General features: G+C 45.6%; 1 protein-coding gene across 5 annotated transcripts in view; it reads right to left on the bottom strand.

Moving 5' to 3' along the window:
• Positions 1 to 8,755: 8,755 nt before the first annotated feature.
• Moca-cyp (nuclear cyclophilin protein Moca-cyp) overlaps positions 8,756 to 20,586 on the bottom strand; it is a 64,487-nt gene continuing 52,656 nt past the window's right edge. For all 5 annotated transcript variants that reach the window (XM_065442012.2, XM_065442010.2, XM_065442013.2 and 2 more), the window contains one exon: positions 8,756 to 12,557. In XM_065442012.2, coding sequence (XP_065298084.1) covers positions 11,759 to 12,557 — 799 coding nt within the window. In that variant the 3' untranslated portion in view covers positions 8,756 to 11,758. The remainder of the gene's footprint in view (positions 12,558 to 20,586) is intronic.

Raw genomic sequence — 20,586 nt, 5'->3', positions numbered from 1 at the left:
TATTTTAGCACAATTTGGGGACGGATAACGATAATTCGAAAGTAATCCTAATATCAGGATTTCTGCTAGGCAGATATGGCTTCACTGTGTTTCGGTTTTAACTTCGCAAATCGAACAAGAGAAATTAAAAGAAGGAAAATGAAAGAAAAATCATTAGCCCATTTTCTCAATTAGCTACATGGCCATTTTGATTTGTCTTGAAAGTGATACCGGCTTTTTCATGCAATCCACCTTAACGAAGAAGGGTAAAAAGGAAGGACGCCGACCACTGAATGAATATAAGAAAAGACGTTTCGGCTCCCCTGATGGGAGCCTTGTTCGCAATGAAATCAAGGATGTGCTTGATTTCATTGTGACAAACCTCGACTACTCTAATCCACCTTAACATACCGAATCGCGTTCTTTCAAAGAACAACAGCGATTCTCAACGAACGGCTGCACGTGCCCATGTTCGTATGTTATCGCGCGATATTTCCATCTTCCTTTATCGTGCCTTATTTTCATATTCCTTTATCGTGCGATATTTTTATTTCTCTGCGAGCGGTGCCGCCTGTGTGTTTCGTTTATTCTTTTAGCTTTAATAATTATTTTTTTTCAAGATCGCCTAAGCTAGGTGATTTTGAAAAATGACACCCATTCCACTCTGTGAAGATGGAATGGCAGCGAAAGCATTTTGCTTTTCCTTTGAGAGCTTTGACTGTTGTCAGCTTTCATTGATTGAATGACTGTCGCCGTGCGCCGCGGCGAAGATGCGCGAAGGCATCCTGGCAGCCGAGGAGTTCTACACCATGATGCGCATGACGAAAGTCGAGCAACACGAGAACGGTCGCCAGGAAGGTCTGGGAACGTATCGGGACCGTGCCTGTAGCGCACGGTCCCCATTAGTCATGCCTCGTACATTTCCGATCCTCTTCAGATCGTTCTCGAACCACAGACGGTCGCGCACTCTGCGACTAAATCCGAAATGTTTATCCAGAAAGTTTCGCCGGAACTTGGCATCCACACCTTTGAAGTCGTTCACCCGGTGCATCCGGTACCTCTGCCACCGTATTGCGTTGCGAGTCTGGCGTCGTTTTCGTTCAGCATCGCGGGAACGTTCTTTGTCGGTGGTCGTTTTGCGCCGCCGCCGTTGGCATCTCGTTGCTGTTCCCTCTGGCGCTCCTCGTACGCATGGTGTTCTTAATTTCTTTTTTCAAAAGCATCTGTTCTAACCCGTGTGTCTGGGACCTCTTTGTGTCCCATGTGTGACAAGAATAGTTCAAGGCCGCGTTACAGGTTCCCGAGCCCACAGGGTTATGTGCCATTGAGCTTGGACCCTTTCTGCTCTGTCACCAGCATTTTTTCTGTTGACGGACGCCAAAAAAACTACAGAAGGTTAGTCATTTACAGCGTTCGCTGTAAAAAAACAAAACAGTTAAAGCTAAAAGAAGAAACGAAACGCACAGGCGGTGGTACCGCTCGTAAAGAAATTAAAATATCGCACGATAACTACGAACATGGGCACGTGCAGCCACTCGCTGAGAATCGGTGTTGTAAATGACTTGAATGAGCCAGATATCTACTAGTAACCGCGGTCCTCACGTTTTGCTCTTTGAAAGGGCTGTCAGTGAAGTCCAGAATAGAGGTTGTCTTATTTCACTCCTGCGGCCATCCCGTAGTTGGGATGCCCCTACTGAAGGAATGCGGTAGTTGATCCATAGGGAGTTCTTCGGTTACCCGGTGCCGTCTATCACCAAGGCCCGAGCACTCCCACATGAAGTGCTCCATGTCTGCCTGTTCTACAAGACCGTACACTAGGGGCATGTATCACCGGGTTTTTGCACAGACTACGCAGACAGTCTGTGCAGTAAAATGTTGTTGCTGGTTTTACTTGCTTTGATGCGCCCGCGACTCTTGTCGGCCTGTAACAGTTGTAGTTTTATCCAGGCGAACTGCCATTTTTACCATTGTTTTCTAAAAGTAACACGTAACTTTTGCCACAGAAGTTGCCTAACTGCAACATGGCGCTACGTAAAATTTTTTAATGGATATCGTGTCATTTTACGCACGCTTCTTGTTGGTGTAGTATTTATCAGAGGCAATGATCAAAGAAAACAGCATTATAGTGAAATAAACTATAGGTTTATTAACTGTGTGGCGCAAAAATGTGCACAGACCAATTGTACTTCTATAGGTAAATCTAACGGTACATAGACATATATATTCAGGACATATATACGTAAGAGAAAAATTATCAAATATTCTGAATGCACCGATTTAAAAAGTGAAAACTCCCGACCAGAATAAAACATGTTTCTTATAAAGCTGTGCCAACCCCATGAACCAATCAACTTGCCGGGGAAAGGAATCAGGGCAATTATTGGACGTTAATATGAACAGTGTTAGGGACAAGATATTGCCTATGTACTCAGACTGAATCGGAGAGACCGGGACGTCTTTACCAAAGTAATCTCCGTGCTTTGTCTGGCGATCGCATTCAACGTGCCAAAAGGCGAACTGAAGTAGGAATATATATAGTCTAATCAAATGGTATTTGCTGTTCAGATTGCATTCGACTTCAGAATTTACTATTAAAAATGATCGAATAGCCGTTTCCATTCGGATATAACGCATAACAGGACTTTTGAAGTCTCGAAGGTGAGGGGCCGATGAAAGTGAGGACTCTTATTCCGAATGATTGCGCTGCTGGAGAGTAGTGGCTGTTGCACAGAGGCCCGCACCAGTTCCTGAAATAATCAACGCCGGGTTGCTAATATCGGTTCTACTGAACAAGTTCCTAGCTGTTATTCAATATAAACTCGCCGTTTTAGGGCAGCCTATAAATCTGCTAACTTGATTCAGACAAGGAAAACATTTTTTTGACAGTCTCACCATGTTTGCAGCCCATTAAAACTGGGTGCCCAATTGCAGTACACTTACCTTCTTCAATGAAAGCAGATCTACAAATGTATCTACCTGTAGGTGAGGCCAACGTTACTAGACTTTGGGTGAGGCCATGCCATCCCTTTAATTACTTCGTTATCCTTATGATAGTGCACCGGACATAAAATCAGCCATTTATAATACAGAAGCTGCTTAGTTGCGCGGACGAACGGCATTACATTTAGGTAAAGATAAAGATAAGATTTAAGATAAAGCGTAACATGCTTTCTGAGAAATCAGACTCGAGAATAATTTCTTTCAAGAACTGAAGCATAACCGCGAATCGGCCTAGTTGGAACAGATTCATTATTTAAAAACGTCTTGTGCGCAAACAGACAGGGACAAAGAAGAGGAGCAACACACGGACCAGCGCTCGTCCGTGTGTTGCTCCTCTTCTTTGTCCGTTTGTTTGCGCACACGAAGTTCTTAAATATTTTCTTTCGTTTACACCTCTAGAAAAAAGCCGAAGGATGCAGCTACCATCTTTGATTTTTTTCTTTTAATTAAACAAATTCTAGCGTTTTACATCGATACAGCGATACGATATTATGAGGCACCCTGTTCAGTTCTCACCATCTGGAGTTCTTTAACGTGCACCTAAACAGAAGTACACGAGTGTTTTTCCAATTTGTTCCCATCGAATTCCGCGACCTGGTTTGAACATGTAAGCTAGAGTTTAGCAGCGCAACGCCAAATCCACTATGTAACCACTAATTAGGCTTCCGCTCCGCCTCTTCTTCTTCTTTTTTGTTGTTGTTGTTGTTGTTGCTGTGGAGCATGGATATGGACTGGACAAGAAATTTCACACGGCTTACGGGCCACAGATTACCATATATAATGACCACCTGAAGCTGTTTTCGGTGCCCGAGGTCCGACCACAAAAGAGAACCCGTACCAATTACTCAGGATTCTGTGACGCGAGGAAGACGGAAACATGCATAGGCGGAAAGTCTCCATTTTTCCAGAGGGCGGGAGGGGGGATAGAAGAGGGGGGGCTGGTGCCCGACCAGCTTCCCGAACCCCATATATGAACTCAAAGAATTATTCCCTGAAGTGATGTCCTTATATCTGTCTCCTACCTCATAGTAGGAGACAGTTTAATTTCACAGCCAGAGTCCTGTACCACCACAAATAGCATCTCTCGGTGATCTAATCTTCCTTCGGGTAATTGTCGTATACTTCGCTATCACTAATACTGCTTTGCCGAGACCGAGTATCAGTGCTCCTGTGCATGACTGCTGCTGATTCCGATTTCGAGTGATTCCGGCTTGGTCTCATTTCAGTTACTGAGGGAATTATACAGGGTGCCCCAACTATCATGCAGAAAGACTTAAAAAAAGAGCAGTTGCCTTACTCAAAGAAAACCTAGTGCATATTGTTTTCAGTACAGTGGAGAAGCAGCCAGTAATTCTTTCGTTCCCTAAATTTAATTCGACAATTGCAATTCTCATTCGAGAAGTACTGTCCTAATTATCAAAGCATCAATGAGGCATCTGTAGGCACCCCCAGGCACCTCCAAATGACATCTAACTGCTGTGTTTCAGCAACGTACTAGTTGCGTACAATTTCTTCCGACTGGCAAACAGGCCTCACGAAACAGGAAAAATACCATGTGAATGCGCTCCCACTCGCATCATAAAGCAGAGTCCCCAAATAAGCTGACTGAAAGCAACTGCATTGGCTGTCGCAAACCCGAAGAGACAGCGCATCACCTCGACAATGGTACGGAAGGAGCACCAACAGCAGGTTTCGCGGCTTTGAAGCTATTCCTTCCTCTCTATGTTACACTTTTTATCCGTCTCTCAAGGCCGACTGATCACATTGATAAGAAAAGCCCCTTCATAATGCGGCCAAAGCGCCGCTCTGACAACGCACGAAACGTGAAAAGCAATGTAATAGGCACAGAATGTTTCAAAATCCCGGCTCTGCTCGCACAATAGATTGGAAGGCCCGTGCCTTCCAATCTATTGTGCATGAAAAGTCGCATCCAGCCAGTTTTGTCCTCGGCTGCTGCTGTGTACTGGTGCTCCATCCTGCTGATACCACATAAGTCGAAGACGTGACAGCGGGATTTCGCTGAGAAACTCATCCACGACTCCTTCAAGGATTTCGGCCATGTAACACTGTCCAATCAGTATGATTGAAGATGGGACTGATTAGAGCACCAGCATAAATTTCGCACCCCACATTGAACCACTGCTACTGGTGCCGATTGCACTTTACCCAGTGTGCATTGTAGTCACTCCAATAGTGTTAATTATGCAAATTTACCTGGGCGTTTCTCTGAAAATTGGCTTCATCTGTGTACATAATGTTGCTGAAAAAGTCAGGTTACTCATCAGCTTTTGTGAGGACCCAATTCGAGAAACCTAGATCGACGATTCGACAGGTGCCCATTTTCCAAGCATTGGTGCTGGTTAAGGTGGTACGGGTGAACGACCATCGTTTAGAATCCTCGAAACTGATGACTTGCAAATTGGTACCTGGGTGGTCACGTCCCGCATGCTAGCATGAGTGTTTGAGGCAATCAATGCTAGAACATCCATGCGTAGGCAAGGACTCAAAGATGAAGGGAGTCCTATGCTGCTGTTTCTTGAAGCTGCCGGTTTGTCGCAAGTTTTCATAATTTCTGATGATAGTAAATGCGTTTGGCCTGCCGCCACACTTACCATGACTAATACATGGTTGCGGCCTTCCTCTTGTCATTTGCAGCTCCCAAGGCAAGGATCATTTTTACTTTTTGCTCATTAGAGAAAGACATGATGACTGGGACGAAACAAAATGCACCTATAAACACTTGCACTGACGTCAATCCGCTTTTGTGGTGATAGGTTCTGTGGCAAAAAAAAAAACAATCTATGCACTTTATCTACACTGTTTCCAACTAACACCAAATGCGACATATGTTACTTCGGCCAAGGTGCGGCAGATAAGGCACTAGCTCAATCACGATGTTTTACAGCGAAACTGTATATGGCTAGCCGATTCGTCCCTCCGTCTGTCGCTTGTACGCCGGAAACTCCTCCGGCGCAACGCTATGCACGCGGTTGGTTGCGCCAGTAGTGACGTCATTGCTCTCCGTCACAGCCAAGTGGGCGCGCAGCAGTTTCTCTCCGGCTCCAAAATGGGTAGGCAACGCGTCATGCGTACTCCTGAGGAGCAGGCAGCTCTTGATCAGCAACGCAGCGAGCAGAACCGGGAACGAGCTCGTCTACGCCATGCCAATGCTGCAGCCCGGGCACAAGAACAGGCTCGTGCAGCTGATCGCAAGCAGCAACTGCATACCGAGGATCCGGTAGCCTACCAAGCCATTGTTTATCAACTGTCGGGATTAACCCAGTGATAAACACCGGGGCCGCACATTCAGCTTCGCTGGTTAATCATCTGTATGGAATGCCTGGACGGAGATTCTTTCTTTTCTTTTCCTTCATTTCATTCTGGCTAACTCAGAAGGAGCCTGTTCAACAGCGCTGCTTTATGATGCGGGTGGGAGCGTAGTCGCGTGGTATTCACCATATTTCATAGGGTTTATCAGTTGGGAAATTAGTACGTCGCTGAAAATACCGCAGTTCGATGTCCCTTGGCTGCGCCTACAAATGCTTCATTGATAATTATGATAGTATGTCTCGAGTTAGATAAATAATTACAACTGGCTAATTAAATCTCCGCAACAAAAAGATTACTGGCAGCTACTCCACTGTGCTGGAAACAATATGCACTCGGTTTTCTTTGAGTAACGCATTGCTTTCTTTAAGAAATCTTGGTGCACGATAGTTAATTGGGACACGCTGTATATATTTATTACCTCTGCATGCAAGCGATGATGTTTCCATCCCTTGTATATGTAAATTATTAGAAGTGTTTTTTTAATAAGTCATTAGCCTTGCTTACTAGAAGGAGAACCGACACGAGACACATATCATTCACGTGCATTTCACACCCCTTTGATAAAATACTCTGCCGAAGGGGTCACAAAAGCCTACAGCTTTCTTTTTCCAGTAAAAAAAAAAAAGCAGGCGATGCATATCCGAGTGAGATGAACATACAGCAATATATTCATTCTGTAGGCATAAGCTACCCATATTTTTAAAAATAATTGTTAATTGGCTACCTCCTTTTCTTTAAATATATAATAAACTTTGTTCTGCATATATATTTAAATATATTGTATATGTGCATTGTGATTACGGTGGAAATTTAAAACAATGTTGAAGTGAGAAAATACGGATGAGGCAGCCACCGCTGATACTGCTAACCTGCCTGTTCTCCTACTGTCATGATTTGCAGAAATAAAGCAAAGTGTCAATTAAAATCTGTGCACGCCCACGCATACAATGATGCAGTAAGCTATTAGCTACAACAAAGTTTTAAGTGAAAAGCTCGAGGCAAGTCGAAAGAAACCTTAAATGATGTCGGTGACAAAACTCTGGCAATGCCAGGTTAGGCGTGGGGGGGGCTTCTTTGTCGCGCGCCTCACTGAAAAGCATGCGCCGCCCCAGCTGTTCGTCCCACCAAGCCGTATCCTAGCACGTTAGTTTCTACCATCGCAGCACCGGCCAACCGGCCAGGCGGAAAAAAAAAAAAAAGGAAGCTCGCATCCGTGCATACCGTTCGCCGCAAGCATTTCCTGGTAAAGTGTCGCCCAAGTTTATCGCGCTTTTTTGCTTATTTCAACGTTTTTTTAATTTGTGGAACAATTTTGAGTGTCAGAGGGGTTTCAGGAACCTAAAAATGCCATTACCTTGACATGATAAAGAAATCGCCGGTGTTGCCTTTAATGTGCAACTTTGCATCCTTTCAAGAACGCCCAGAACGAAAATTTTCAGGGACAATGTAGACCAAGAGCCTTTGCATGCTAGGAAATTCAGACTGCTTTTGTTTCCTATTAAATCTTGCTGCATTTGGAACCTAACAATCTGAGAGTAAACACCAAATCTCAGCTGTCATCGTGCGTTGATATGCAAATATAACTGTTAAATCAAGGCCCACAACACACTGCTGGTAAATTCAGTTTATTCCTCTCCCATGGACGCAAAACAAACGTGAGACGTTTTGATGAATGACGTCATGCTAGCGTAATAGTGTTCCAAAACCGCCGTTACCCAAAATTCTCAAAAGGTTTAGCGACATGCTTTAAAAAAAAAAAAACTATGGCAGCACTGTCCTTCGCACACTTCAGCAGTACATTGGCTAGAGTATCAGTGCTGCACTCCCTGAAGATGTCGCCACCGTGGCAAGTGGTGTCCATGTCATTTACCATGACCAGAGCCAATTAGAGCAGTTTAAATTGAATGAGCACCAACTAGCCCAGTTCATCACTTTGCACACCATATACCCTCGCGCCCAACGCATTTAAGCGCATTCGTCACATATGTTGTGTCCAGCAGCGCAAGCCGCCGTATGGCGCCAGTGTGGAAGGCAACACTCCTGTTGCCACCACAGGTTGAGTGGGCGGCGATTGAAGAGTGGAGCGCAGCCCTTCCAGTGCGTTCCACTACAGCATCTAAACCTCGAGATGTCACAAAGCTCTCGCCCGACAGCATGTGCATCTCAAAGAGCCAGCTGGTGCTCGGTGGCAAACGCATTGTGCAACAGTGAGTTGCGCGAGTACATGTGCACTTTGCATCGCCACTAACGTATTGGCGTAGAAAGTTCGGCTGTGGTCCACCACACACGGGCAATGGGCAAAAGAACAAAAAAAAAAACTACTCGCTTAAAAAAAAAAGCAAACTGTGAAATGTTTGCAGACCAATCAGGAGCTTCAAGGCGCTTTAAATAACCGCTTCTTTTGTTCCAGCCAAACCAGGATCGAGACAAGGTGCGGGGCAAGAGAAAAATGTGAACTCCTTTTATTGACATTGTGAATTCCACGAAACAAATGTCATGAAATATTGTACAGTGCGTGCAAATATGACAAAAGCACACGACAAAGATAGACACACGAGACACATTGAGTGTCACAAGCGCACATGGTCTGGCTGTGAAAGGAAGAGGAGGAGGCGGGTTGTATAAGTCAATGTCAGTTTTAACTGTTTCAAGACTCTGCCACAAAAGCAGCATTGTTTGAGTTTATCCCACTTTGCATACCCCATCGCATAAAAAAAAAGGGAAACACACCATTTTACTACACAAGCATGCAAATGTGCGGTTGTCACTGCGGAATACCAAGGAGCAATCTGCCACTGTGGCCTGTAACCACAGATCCAGTGCTATCACCTGCGTGTCTATCACTAGACTGACTTATCTGTGCCCCCTGCACCTTTGCATACTGCTGTTTCTAGGTAAATAGCTTTATAGAAAGCAAAACTGCCCAGAAATTGCACTGCTACAAAAAAAGGAAAAAAAATCTATGGTGGTTGTAAATGTAGTTAGGAAACCCACAAACACTGCCAAAAATTGTTGTGCCAGCATGGCAGAACACAGTACACCTATGACAACATTTCGGGGCCCTGCAGGCTGCAGTCACATCTGGCCATTCAGTCAACAGAGAAGTTATGTCCAGAATATCAGTCCTTTCAAGACTTGGGTAGTGCTTCAGAGTTATAGAGGAGGTGGCCTATTCTGGGCAATTCACCACCATGCTTTTGGCTTAAGCAGGGATTTACAAGATCGTGCAGACAGTTGTTGGTGCACTGTGTGCCTTCTTATGTGTGTTGTATTCTCTTTCACACTTTATCCAGAGTAGCAGAGAAGGTAAGGAACCAGGCAAACATCTGCAATTTCTAATTTCCAATGCTGGCAAATTTCAGTGTTGTTTGTCCCTTTGAAAACATGGCTAGGTCGGAGGTAGTCAACCGCTCTCATTCTGTAGGTACTTGAGTCAATTTTTTGCACCTGTGTTACCACTTTTCACAGCATACCTGCAAGAAATAAATGCTTCAAAGCAACATTCACTTTGACGCATAAGATTGCAAGGTCAGAAGGTGTTCAATTGCAAAGAGAAAAACACCCAGCCAAGAGCCAGATATTTAAAATGGTGTTAGCACAACTTTGTGAAAAGACAATGCTCGGTAGCAGATGACAGTTTCAGCGTCAAGACCTTATTCATTAAATGCAGCTTTCCTGCAACACTATGAAGCCTTCATAATAGGTTTTTACTAGGTCTGCATTACAATAATAGTTTCCACTGTAAAAAAAAAAAAAGTTCCAGAGCCACAGTATAAATTTAGGAAAGGCAGCCATGACAAGAATGCAACCAATACTGCTTTTTATGATGTCCGCTATCACAAGCAACAAAATCTTTATACAGTAAGCTCGGACAAGGGTATTGTGCAATGTTATAGCAGTGTGAGCACAGGGGCTTCTGGTCCTCAATATTATAAAACAAAATAAAGAAGCTTACTGCTAAAGTGAACGAATGCCTACAGCCGAGGTCCAAGCTACCGACTACAAACCAACCGAACTTGCAAGGAGGCACTAAATGACATATCCATACTTCTTCTCCCAAGCCTACAGAATATAGCATGGCACACACCGCTCAAACAAATTATCATGAATGTTGCCAGTGGTACCCACGCCAATGCATGCAATGACTAAATGACAAATGAAAAGTTTTTTTTTTTTTTAACCAAGCAGTTCCTTGCTGATCCTAACCTGGTAACATTTACAATTCATTTTTTTCTTTATGAAGTTCACTGACTGTGCTTGCTTAAGAGTTTTCCTACCACTGCTCAATGACAATTTATAAGTAGCTTGTAGGGGCTATTAAGAACATCTGCACCTGACTGTTGTCATACGAGATCAAAATTTCTTATGTAAATGATGCTTTCTCGCTTGCACACCATTCAGCCCCATAGGGCCGGATTCAAATAAGAATCCTTGATATAAAAGGTTTTATTCCGTGGACATGTCCTCCTATCCAACATCAACGCAGCACATGGATGGATCGCATTGCTTTTGTGGAATCTACACGGTCTTTCTTAAATACAAGTCTTAGAAAGTGACCTCGCATTCACTTAGAACCATATGAAGCCCTAAGTCCAGCAGATGAGCAGGCTCACAGGATGCCATTCCTGGGACGATCTGCTGTTCTCTACTTCAAATGCAGGAATAGACACTCGCGACTCTCCACAGCTTCGTTTTTGGTCATCTGCCACCACGTCGGGATGGAAATAACAGGTGACCGACTATGGCAGTGTCCCAAAGGTGCGCCCTGATGAACAGCCAAGTAATCGCTATGCATATGGACAAGCTGAAATCGATCACCCTTAGGTGAATCCAATTACAGGAATTCACACGCAGGCTGACATTCGCCTAGATGGTGGCTAAGCATTTCCTAAATACTCCAAAAAATTAGACAATTCATGCTTGCTCGAGTAACATGACGCATATCTTACGGTTGTGGCAGGCCAGGAATGGGCGCTTGCTTACGCAAACTGATGATATGCCACAAAGAAGAAATCAAGACAAAAGGAAACCAGAAAATAACAGAACAGTGCAATGAGCAATCATTTTTCATTAACTGAAAAATGAATGACTTCCTTACTGCAGGTTGCCATATCACAAAGTCAAGGGCAGAATGGAGAAACAGACTATGTGCCATCTTCCCAAGTTTTTCTCTGAGGCCATGGCACTGTCCGACAGCCAGGAACCATTTTTGAAATATGCAAGCTACAATCTTCACTGCGCACCAGCTGCTCCTCATTTTGGCTTCACAGGGCTTGCACAAAACGGAGCTGTACATCACCAACCCCACAAGGCTGCCTTGGGCACGAACGGTAAAGCAACGCCAGTGAAAAGTGGCATGCAAGAAAGCCAGCTTGCTGCATTAGGAAGAGGTCTCTTACAGCACATGTTTTTCTTCTCACCCTATGATATCAACTGCAATAATAAAGCTTCAGTCGCTGCTGCTTGACCCACTGGAGCTCGATCTATGGCGCCTGCTCTTGCGACGACCTGGTGACCTCTTCCGGTGCCCTCGGCGATTACTGCCATGGCCGTCGCTGCTGGAACTTGAACTTGAACTTGACGACCTTGAACTGGAGCTGGACGATCGCCTTCGGCGCCTCCGGCCCCTGCGGGAGCTTCCCCCACCACGTGAACCGTCTGACGTTGAGGCACTCTTGCTGCGCCGTCGACTCCGGCCGCCCCTGGTTCGCCGCCTGCTACCACTGCCACCACCGTCGGATGATGAAGACGATGTCGACGATGAAGACGACGACCGTCGGCGCCGACGCTGTGACAATGATCGGTTCCGACCTCGCTTGCGGCTTCGTGAGCGAGAACGCGATGATGGCGAGTCGTCCTTTTCTCGCCGTAATGTCTCCCTCGCTGTCTTGGCAGTAGATCGGGAACTGCTGGTTGATGCTGCCGCCCCCTTCGTGGCTGTGACTGCTGGCTTGTTCGCTGGTTGTTCGGCCTTACTTGCACCTTCTTTGGCCTGGCTTGTGCGCCCAGGCTTGGTAGTCGCTGAGGATGACTTGGCTACCGATGGTCCCTTGTCTGCCAGTCCTGCTTTCTCTGGCTCTTTAGTGGATGCGGATGGTTTCGATGCCGATGATGACTGTGATGTAGATTGGGATGAACGGTCTAACTGCTTCAATTCAGTGGGCTTTGATGTGGAGGGAGCACTCTGCCATCGGCTGGTGGTGGATGGTGGCACTGGCGTCACACCAGATGTACTGGAAGAACCCCCACTGAAAGCAAAAAAAAAAGCACCGTTGACGTTGCAAGCACAGTTCATGCCGGAAGCAAAGTCAACCACTACGTACTTATTTCTATGCAGATCAGGCTTAGGCAGTAACATATTAAAAAGTAAATTCCTTAGTTTAAGTCATCACATGCATATTTGCAGTAAACAAAACTAAAATATAAACAATAACCAGCTATAAATGACGTGCCCTCTTTAGGAAAGCTAAAGCATAAGCATAAGCATCACAGCGCATTAATTTCCAAACGAAAATCTCTAAGCAATCACAGATCGAATATTGAATGGAATCAAGAAAAGAAAGTCGTATATGAAATCAAATATCAGGAAACTTAAAAAAAGATTTGGAGGACGCTTAAGCTTCGCTTTCAAGAGTGGAACGTGAAAGCATTCAAAACCCTCTGACTGGTTTTCATGCTTCCCGGCAACTGCAGCTTATGTAACCGTAACGTTTACCCGAAAATGCTGGCGGCTGACGCTGTGCACGAAGGCAAGCTTTCTGGTAGAAATGCAGCCTCTTGTGTGGGTCATCTCCTGTTATTGCTTCGCACTTTTAATATTTCAGTCTGAGAAGAGCTAACATAAAAGATATGCGCCGTTGGTGTTTTGTTTCCATTAGATTTGTTTGTGGACTGCCGTTTTCAAAATTCCGACGAATAACTTCGTAAAGAATGAAGTATAAGGTGTGAGTAACTTTGGTCGTAGAATGTGGTTGGGTATGCGTGGTTCGGAATCAGATTCAAAATTATTTTTGCAATAGCGACGTCCGCCGCAGGGCGCTGATGCCGGATTTTCTGCAGCACGGGGCCCTTAACATTTTTGCATTAAAACATTTATGCCTACAAATTTTGTGAAAAGAACACGATGCTGCACATGCTCAGGAGGCTACACACACTGGGCCTCTTAGATTTTCCACTTCTGGCTACCCGTGCCTTCTGGCTACAGTGCCTTCATTTTTCTCGGGTTGCTCCGTCCACCACGCCACGCACTTCCGCTGGGCTTTTGTTTTACTCGGTGTGGACGGTTATGGCTACCCGCAGGCTGCCAGAACCAGCCAAGATAATTTCAATCTGGCTGCTCTCTGGAAGTTCTCTGGCTAGCAGACGACTAAAAGAGGCGATGAGTGCTCGGCGCAATGTTTGTAGGGACTTGGTAGATTGCAGTGCGGGCACTTGAGGACTTTACCTCGTTCAGCCAACTGGCTATGGTCATCTTCGGATTTCCTTACTTCTAGTGTTATCTTCTCAGGTTCTAACGCACCGTTCCGCATTGTGAGGCGGTGCAATACAAGTGGTAGTGAACTATTTGAAGCTCTTGTGTATGTGTGTGTGTCCCGTGAAGGCTTTTTCCTAGCAGTAAACAGCGCGCTGCGCTCTCACCCGTGCATTTTATCTGCATCGTGTTCTGCACAAGTTGTAGATGCTCATTCATATACAGTAAAACCTCGTTAAACCGTACCCGTTTAAACAGTGGTTTCGGTTTAAAAGTAGTAAAGTCAATTCCCCGACTCAGCGGCCATTGAACATAATGTATTTTGTATCCACATAAACCGTACCAGCTTATTGCGTACGCATCGGTTAAAACGTAGCGTTTCCACTTTTCGTCGCGCAAACACGGCGGTGCGTCGTCTCCATCGGGCGGCCCGGCAGAACAACAAGCCTCAGAGATCGGTACAACGGCCTCCAAGCGCCCTGTGTGTTTGCACGTGAAGCTGCATCAACATCAACATCATTTCGACGCCGCATGGACGCCATGCCAGAGAGCGTTGTGGCGTCGTGCAAGCGAGGACTCGCGTCATGTCAAAGCTAGGATAAAAAAGACGCCGGGTGCTCAGCATAGAAGAAAAATTAGACATCGTCCGTGCTACCGAACGTGACACGAAGAAGTCGACGTTGGCCTGCGACATGGATCTGCTGTTGACAACAGTGTGTGGCATTTGGAATGCGAAGTTGCTCGGCAGCGCTGCTGCGACCGCGAAGAGATGTCGGCTACGAGGTTCGACTTTTCACCATCGTTGCCGCTGTTGTTGCCGAAGTGTCAACTAGCGACAGTGATGAGGACGACACGGAAAGCGACAGCACGGGCTATTCAGGCCTGACAGTGGCAGAAGCTGCGCGTTACGTCAGCCTCGTGAATGCGATCGTCGCAAGAACAGGGGCGCCATAACGTAACTATTCCAAACGGAAAGTTTTCCGGACTCCGGCACCCGGCAATGAAAAAGGCGCCACGGGACTTATGCAGCACTACTGCGCGCGTGCACGGAGAATACGTAACGCCAACGAGGAATCTGTCGTGCCGTGCGAGTGTTTGCCGAGAAGAGGGGGGCTGGCTGAGAAGCTGGCACGCAGCTTCAGTAAGTTTGAGGCCGCTGTCGTCGTGCTAGGCCGCCGCGACATCAAACAAAAATAACACTCACGTCCCGCGAAGTGAATAAATACTGCATGTTTTTTCCCCTTTCATCGCACTCTCTCTGAGTTCCGTTATCGACAGGTAAGTGGGCGATCTCATGCTATTTCGCTTAAACAGTACTACCGTTTAGTACGTACTTTTTCCGAGCTCCGGCCGACTACGGTTTAACGAGGTTTCACTGTACACTGCAATGCATTTTCAGTTGATATTTCTCCGGTGGTGTACCATTTCACATATCTCACGTATATATGCAGCAATAGCTCCTTTTTCTGCAGTTAGCAAAGGCATTGCAGCTAGAAACCAATATGTGTTCGAACTGCAGGCTGTTGATGTTAAGAATGCAATGGTTAAATAATAGGCACACATACATTAGCTCGTTGCTCTCATAATCGTGACCAATATTGCTTTTCATGTGAAATTTTTAGCTGGCCACAGGCGGCATGCATTTTCATGCGCTAGCCGCATCCCCAGCTCCTTAAGGTCATAAGTGAAGCACCATCGGCCAAAACAAACTTCTTAACTTGAAGCCCAAGCAGGTCTGCACGAAATTTTAAGCGTAAAAGACGTACCCCATAGCCTGCCTTTTTATTGTCAAGTGATGACACAACGCCAACTTATCAATCTCGCCGATGGGCGACATGATTGCTGCGAGCAGGCATTCTTGAGTGATCGTTTTCACGGGTACAATCACTTATGTGCAATTTCGCATCTTGGACTCGGACGCGTCGGAGGCTACCTGTTGTGCTGTGCATGTGTGTGTGTCCGTGAGGTTGGCCCAATGCGCATCCTGCGCCAAGTCGCACGAAATCTCGCGAAAGTGACCGTACCCTGGATGCAACCGTATATGTTCAAGCTGGCAACACATATAAATGGGCCGACTACACCGAGCGCGTGCTGAACTCACTGGCACTCCCATGCTGGTAGCATGTTTAAATTTACTCGGTGGCCAACTGCCCCGACGTTCGATTTCGCAAACTTTGAGCAGCTTCGGGTTGTTTTGGGATTCCAGCACACGTGACTTCCTATCAGGACCGGAACTAGCTGGGTGCCGTCCAGCTGCCGGTGGGCTGCCAGAACGCCGAAAATCGAAGAGGCTGATTATGTAACAAGAAGGTTGCTAACTATCAATAACTCAAGTACCTAGAAATCAAGATGTGTAGTGTGCTCTACTCTTACTAAAGGAAACGCCAAATTAATATGCCAGCAACTCTGTTGTTGTCAGTGCTGGCATACAAAGGTCCAAAAAATACAAGGGTTATTCAAAAAGTGTGAGCCATTTGCTTATGTTTAAATATTTACATGTCAGAACAAAGTTTTCTTTGTGCAACACCATTTGTCAATTCTTCACGAAAACAATGAAGTTAGTGTTTAGGCCCAGTAGTTTCCTGCTTGTCAGGAAATGTAGACAACAATGTCCGCAAAAATCGTTGCCCCCACCTGTTGTGAAGCGCGAGCTGTAATTAAATGATTTTTGCATGCAAAAGGATCATCAGTTATTCAAATCCATGGGGAGTTGTGCCCAGTTTATGGACCTACAGTGATGAGCGAAGGAAAGGTCAGAGAATGGTGTCGAGACTTCAAAAATAGCTGCACAAATGTGCACGATGAAGAGTGGAGTGGCAGGCCCAGCATCCAAACCAATGAAACTGTTCAACAAAAAGACCCGAAATTGCAATTAGATCGACCACTGACAGTTAGTGGTCTGGCTGATTAATTTCCTCTTGTTGGATACACTACAATTTACATGACTGTAACTGAAAAGCTAGGATATCACAGGGTGTGTCCAAGGTGGGTCCCAAGAATGCTTACCAACAAACTAAAACAGCAAAGAATGTCAAGTGGACAAGTGTCTTTCGACCGCTACCAACAAGACGGAGACGAGTAGTTTTCACACATTGTTACAGGCGACTAGACTTGGATATCCTACGCCACTGCAGAAGCAAAACAACAATAAATACAGTGGCGCCACCCCTCTTCCCCAAACCTGTAAAAATTCAAGCAATCTCCTTACCCGAGTCGGAAAATGATGGCTATTGTTTCCTGGGACGAAAAGGCATCTTTTTGTTTGATTTCATGTAACGTGGGACTATGGTTACACCTGACGTATACTACGAAACGCTCACCAAACTGAGACGCGTGATCAAAAATAGACAGCACAGGAAACTGTCGTCTGGAATTGTCCTCCTCCATGACAATGCGCATCCTCACACTGCTGCCTGAACCAAGGAGAAGAGTCAAGAGTTTGGTTGGGAACCTTTTTTTCACCCACCCTACAGACCCGACCTTGTACCAACTGATTATTTCCTCTTCTTGCACTTGAAACAAAGGCTTAGAGGCCAACAGTTTAAAGACGAGAAACTCAAGACCACCATTGTCAACTGGTTCAATTCCCAGGCGGCAAACTTCTATACAGAGGGATAACTGGTGCAGTGGTATGAAAAATGCTTAGGAGTTAATGGTGAATATGTAGAAAAGTGAAGTGGGTTTGTACTAAACTAAACCTGCCAATAAAAACATTTACTAAAGAATATATACTTTTTTAGAGCCAAACGACCCTTACTTTTTGAATAACTATCATATTCTCACACTAATAAAATGTGCCTGTGGAACAAAATCTAGTGCTTTCTTTGCTTCTGAAGCTAAGAAATAGCAAAGCTGTATTAAATACCAAAGGGTGTGGTCTCCAACTTTGGTCACCAACACCAAGCAAAGCAGTTCTGAATAGGGCTGGTAGGCTAGACAGTGTGGCCAATGGTGTGGCCATGAGGAAAATTCACTGCTGGCCGATGCAATAAAAGGCTGTGAACCTTTGTGGAACGCTTGTCAGTCATATGTTTCTACATATGGCTCATCAGTGATCGGTCACGAGACCATGCATAGAGGTTAGGCTGACAGCCGTTGAAGTGGTGTTCAGGTCTGCGGTTGACCAGCCAGCAAGTACCACGAGCATGTGTGCAAAGTTCATCTACGTGCTCGCACATCGGCGGAAAGCTTCGAACTACACGAATCTGCGTGCCTGAACAGTGAACTCATGCATCCGATACAATCAGTGTGCCTCCTGGTGGCTAATCAGCCCGATCTTCACACAGGTTCCTGTGGTTTCCACATGCGCTGCGTTTGTTGTTCCCTCTGCTTGCGTTAAGTCAATCGTTTTGATCATTCCCATCGATGCTGCTAAATCTTTTGCCAGCAGAGATCGCGCTCTGTGGGAATGCTGTACGAGTCGAGGCACCAACCACAGTCGGGTCATTCACCGAATGCAGCAGAACCTCGTTCATATGTTTTGGGAAAAAACGCGAGAAAAAGCATACCAACCAGGAAAACGTACGATCTGGAATAACTAAACAATTTTGACAGACTCGACTATTGTTGCCATGTATGTAATGCGAAGCGTCGTGCGGATTGTTGCAGCTCGAGATGCATTTCATTGTTTTCCTATTGCGTGGTGTTTTAAGAGGGCAACGGGAAACCAAAACTAAATCGAGCTGGTGGGCGACACCAGCTGCCACCAAAGCGAAACATGATGCTCACATTTGTTACTAATCGGTAACAAATGAGTGTAACTCTGTTGAGCCATTTTTTGCGTTCTCAATTGCAAACACTGGTGCCAGGAAAAAATACATAATGGGATCGTATCAACGAGTTTCTATTGTATACCGATATTAGAGACATCAAATACTACCCTATTGCAAAACCCAGTGCCACTGGGACCCGGATTATGGGCCCAGTGCAGCGCGCTGGATGCTGGGGCGCTGGGAAGGTGCAGCGTACTGGGAGGCACTGGCTACTCGAGCGAAAAACAGCTCTAGCGCGTTAAATATGCGGTGCCTGGACGCCGTATATATTTTTTTGAATACAGAAAGCAACAAGGAGCGTTTTAGTGCAATAAAAAAAAAAACGTAAAAAAATAAAACAGCTCCGCCCAGGATTCGACCGTCCGACCTACACATCCCAAGCCCAGCACCTTACCGCTACGCCACGCCAGCAGACAAAAACATAAGGATAATTTGCCATGTCAAAGCCGAGAAGCAGTTTGTTTCGCAAAGCTACGTCTTGTATAGAGATGGTTGATGCGCTATCGCCCGGCAACTAAAACTCATGCCTGTACCAGATAGAAAAAGTTGCTGTCCGTATTCTGCAGTATGCTTGGAAGTGCCACAACATCGATTTTCACTTACGATTGCTATTTTAAGTTCGAAAAAAAGTGCTAAATGAACCACCGACCCGGGACGCTGTATGGGCTTTTACTGCCGATTTCGATAGCCGTTTCTTGTTCTTCACGCAAAGGATATGCAACGTTTCCTTAGTTCAGTGATGCCTTTCAGTCAAGACGCCTGTCTAGTCATATATCTTCGTCAGAGAAGCGCAGGCTGGTGCTGGGAGCCTTGGGTGATAGCACATATAACTGTGTTTAGGACGCGTCACATCAGCGGTCATCGCTTCTTGTGCTGGCACTGTATAGATGAAAAAATTATTTATTTAAGAACACCGATGCGAAAGCTTAAAATAGAGTGATTTATCCTTGTTATATTTCTTGATTCCTGAGCTTAGACGCGTCGATAGCATGAGGACGGACGCGGCGGACACGCTAGGCCTAAGCTTCGGTGGGGACCAATCTCGGAGCGGGTAGCTGGCGAAAGCTAAAATGTGCGTATTTGAGCCTCAGAACTTTTTTTAGTACAATAAGGAAAGTGGAAGCGAACGAATCACTTCAGCTTTGTTATCGGTGCGATAATATCAGTCAGCGATAGGCTTCCAACTCTGGGTCCATTCGCGCGCGTCTGAACGACTTCTGCATTTCATGTCCACTCCACAACACTGCGACAACGGCGACAACTCCCAGTCATACGTTACGTGCGAACTACTAAAAAACGCTACGTCCTCTGCGTTTACGTGGTTTCGTTCAAGAATTTAACTATCCGCCCAGTCAAAAGGGAAAATAAAAAGAATGAAAGTGATTTTCAGTTTCAAATGTGCATGAATAAACAGGGCAGCTCACGCACATTTATTCCAAGCTGTGACACGAAATAGCGTTTATAACCCCAAAATATAGCGTTATTTAGGACAAGAGACTAGTATCAAGCGATAAAATTGTATAAAGCATTTAATATTCCGCAGCGCTCGTCCATGCGTACTGGAACCAGCGCGGCACAAACACAACCAGCGCAGTTTCCAGTGCGAACCAGCGAACTGCAGCGAGAACCAGCGCCTGTACAGCACAAACCAGTGCACCCCAGCGTAATGGCAGTGGAACCAGCATCTCTTCCAGTGTGACCCAGCTCTTATCCAGCGTTCTCATTGGTGTCCCAGTGAGTCCCAGCGAGTGCCAGTGTACCCAGTGCGACCCAGCGCCAAAAAGCGCGCTGGTTTCACACTGGAAGACGCTGGGAGACGCTGGTTTTTTCAATAGGGTAGATATTCGATTTGCATTAAAATCATTTGAATGTTCTCTACTCGCTTCAAAATCAAATATTTGAGTATTCACACATTATACTTATAATGTGAGCATGGTCTTACAATTTTGTTTAAATCTTGCCTGTGCTTCAAAATTAATTTTCTTGCACCATGTCCCCTGTTACACTTGGTAAGTGACAGCACAGGCAATGCTA

Source organism: Dermacentor albipictus, chromosome 4 (assembly GCF_038994185.2).
Source record: "Dermacentor albipictus isolate Rhodes 1998 colony chromosome 4, USDA_Dalb.pri_finalv2, whole genome shotgun sequence".
In the NCBI taxonomy this organism is placed as follows: Eukaryota; Metazoa; Arthropoda; class Arachnida; order Ixodida; family Ixodidae; genus Dermacentor; species Dermacentor albipictus.
Note: the sequence above shows the minus strand (reverse complement) of the source record. Positions and strands in the feature narration are given on the sequence as shown.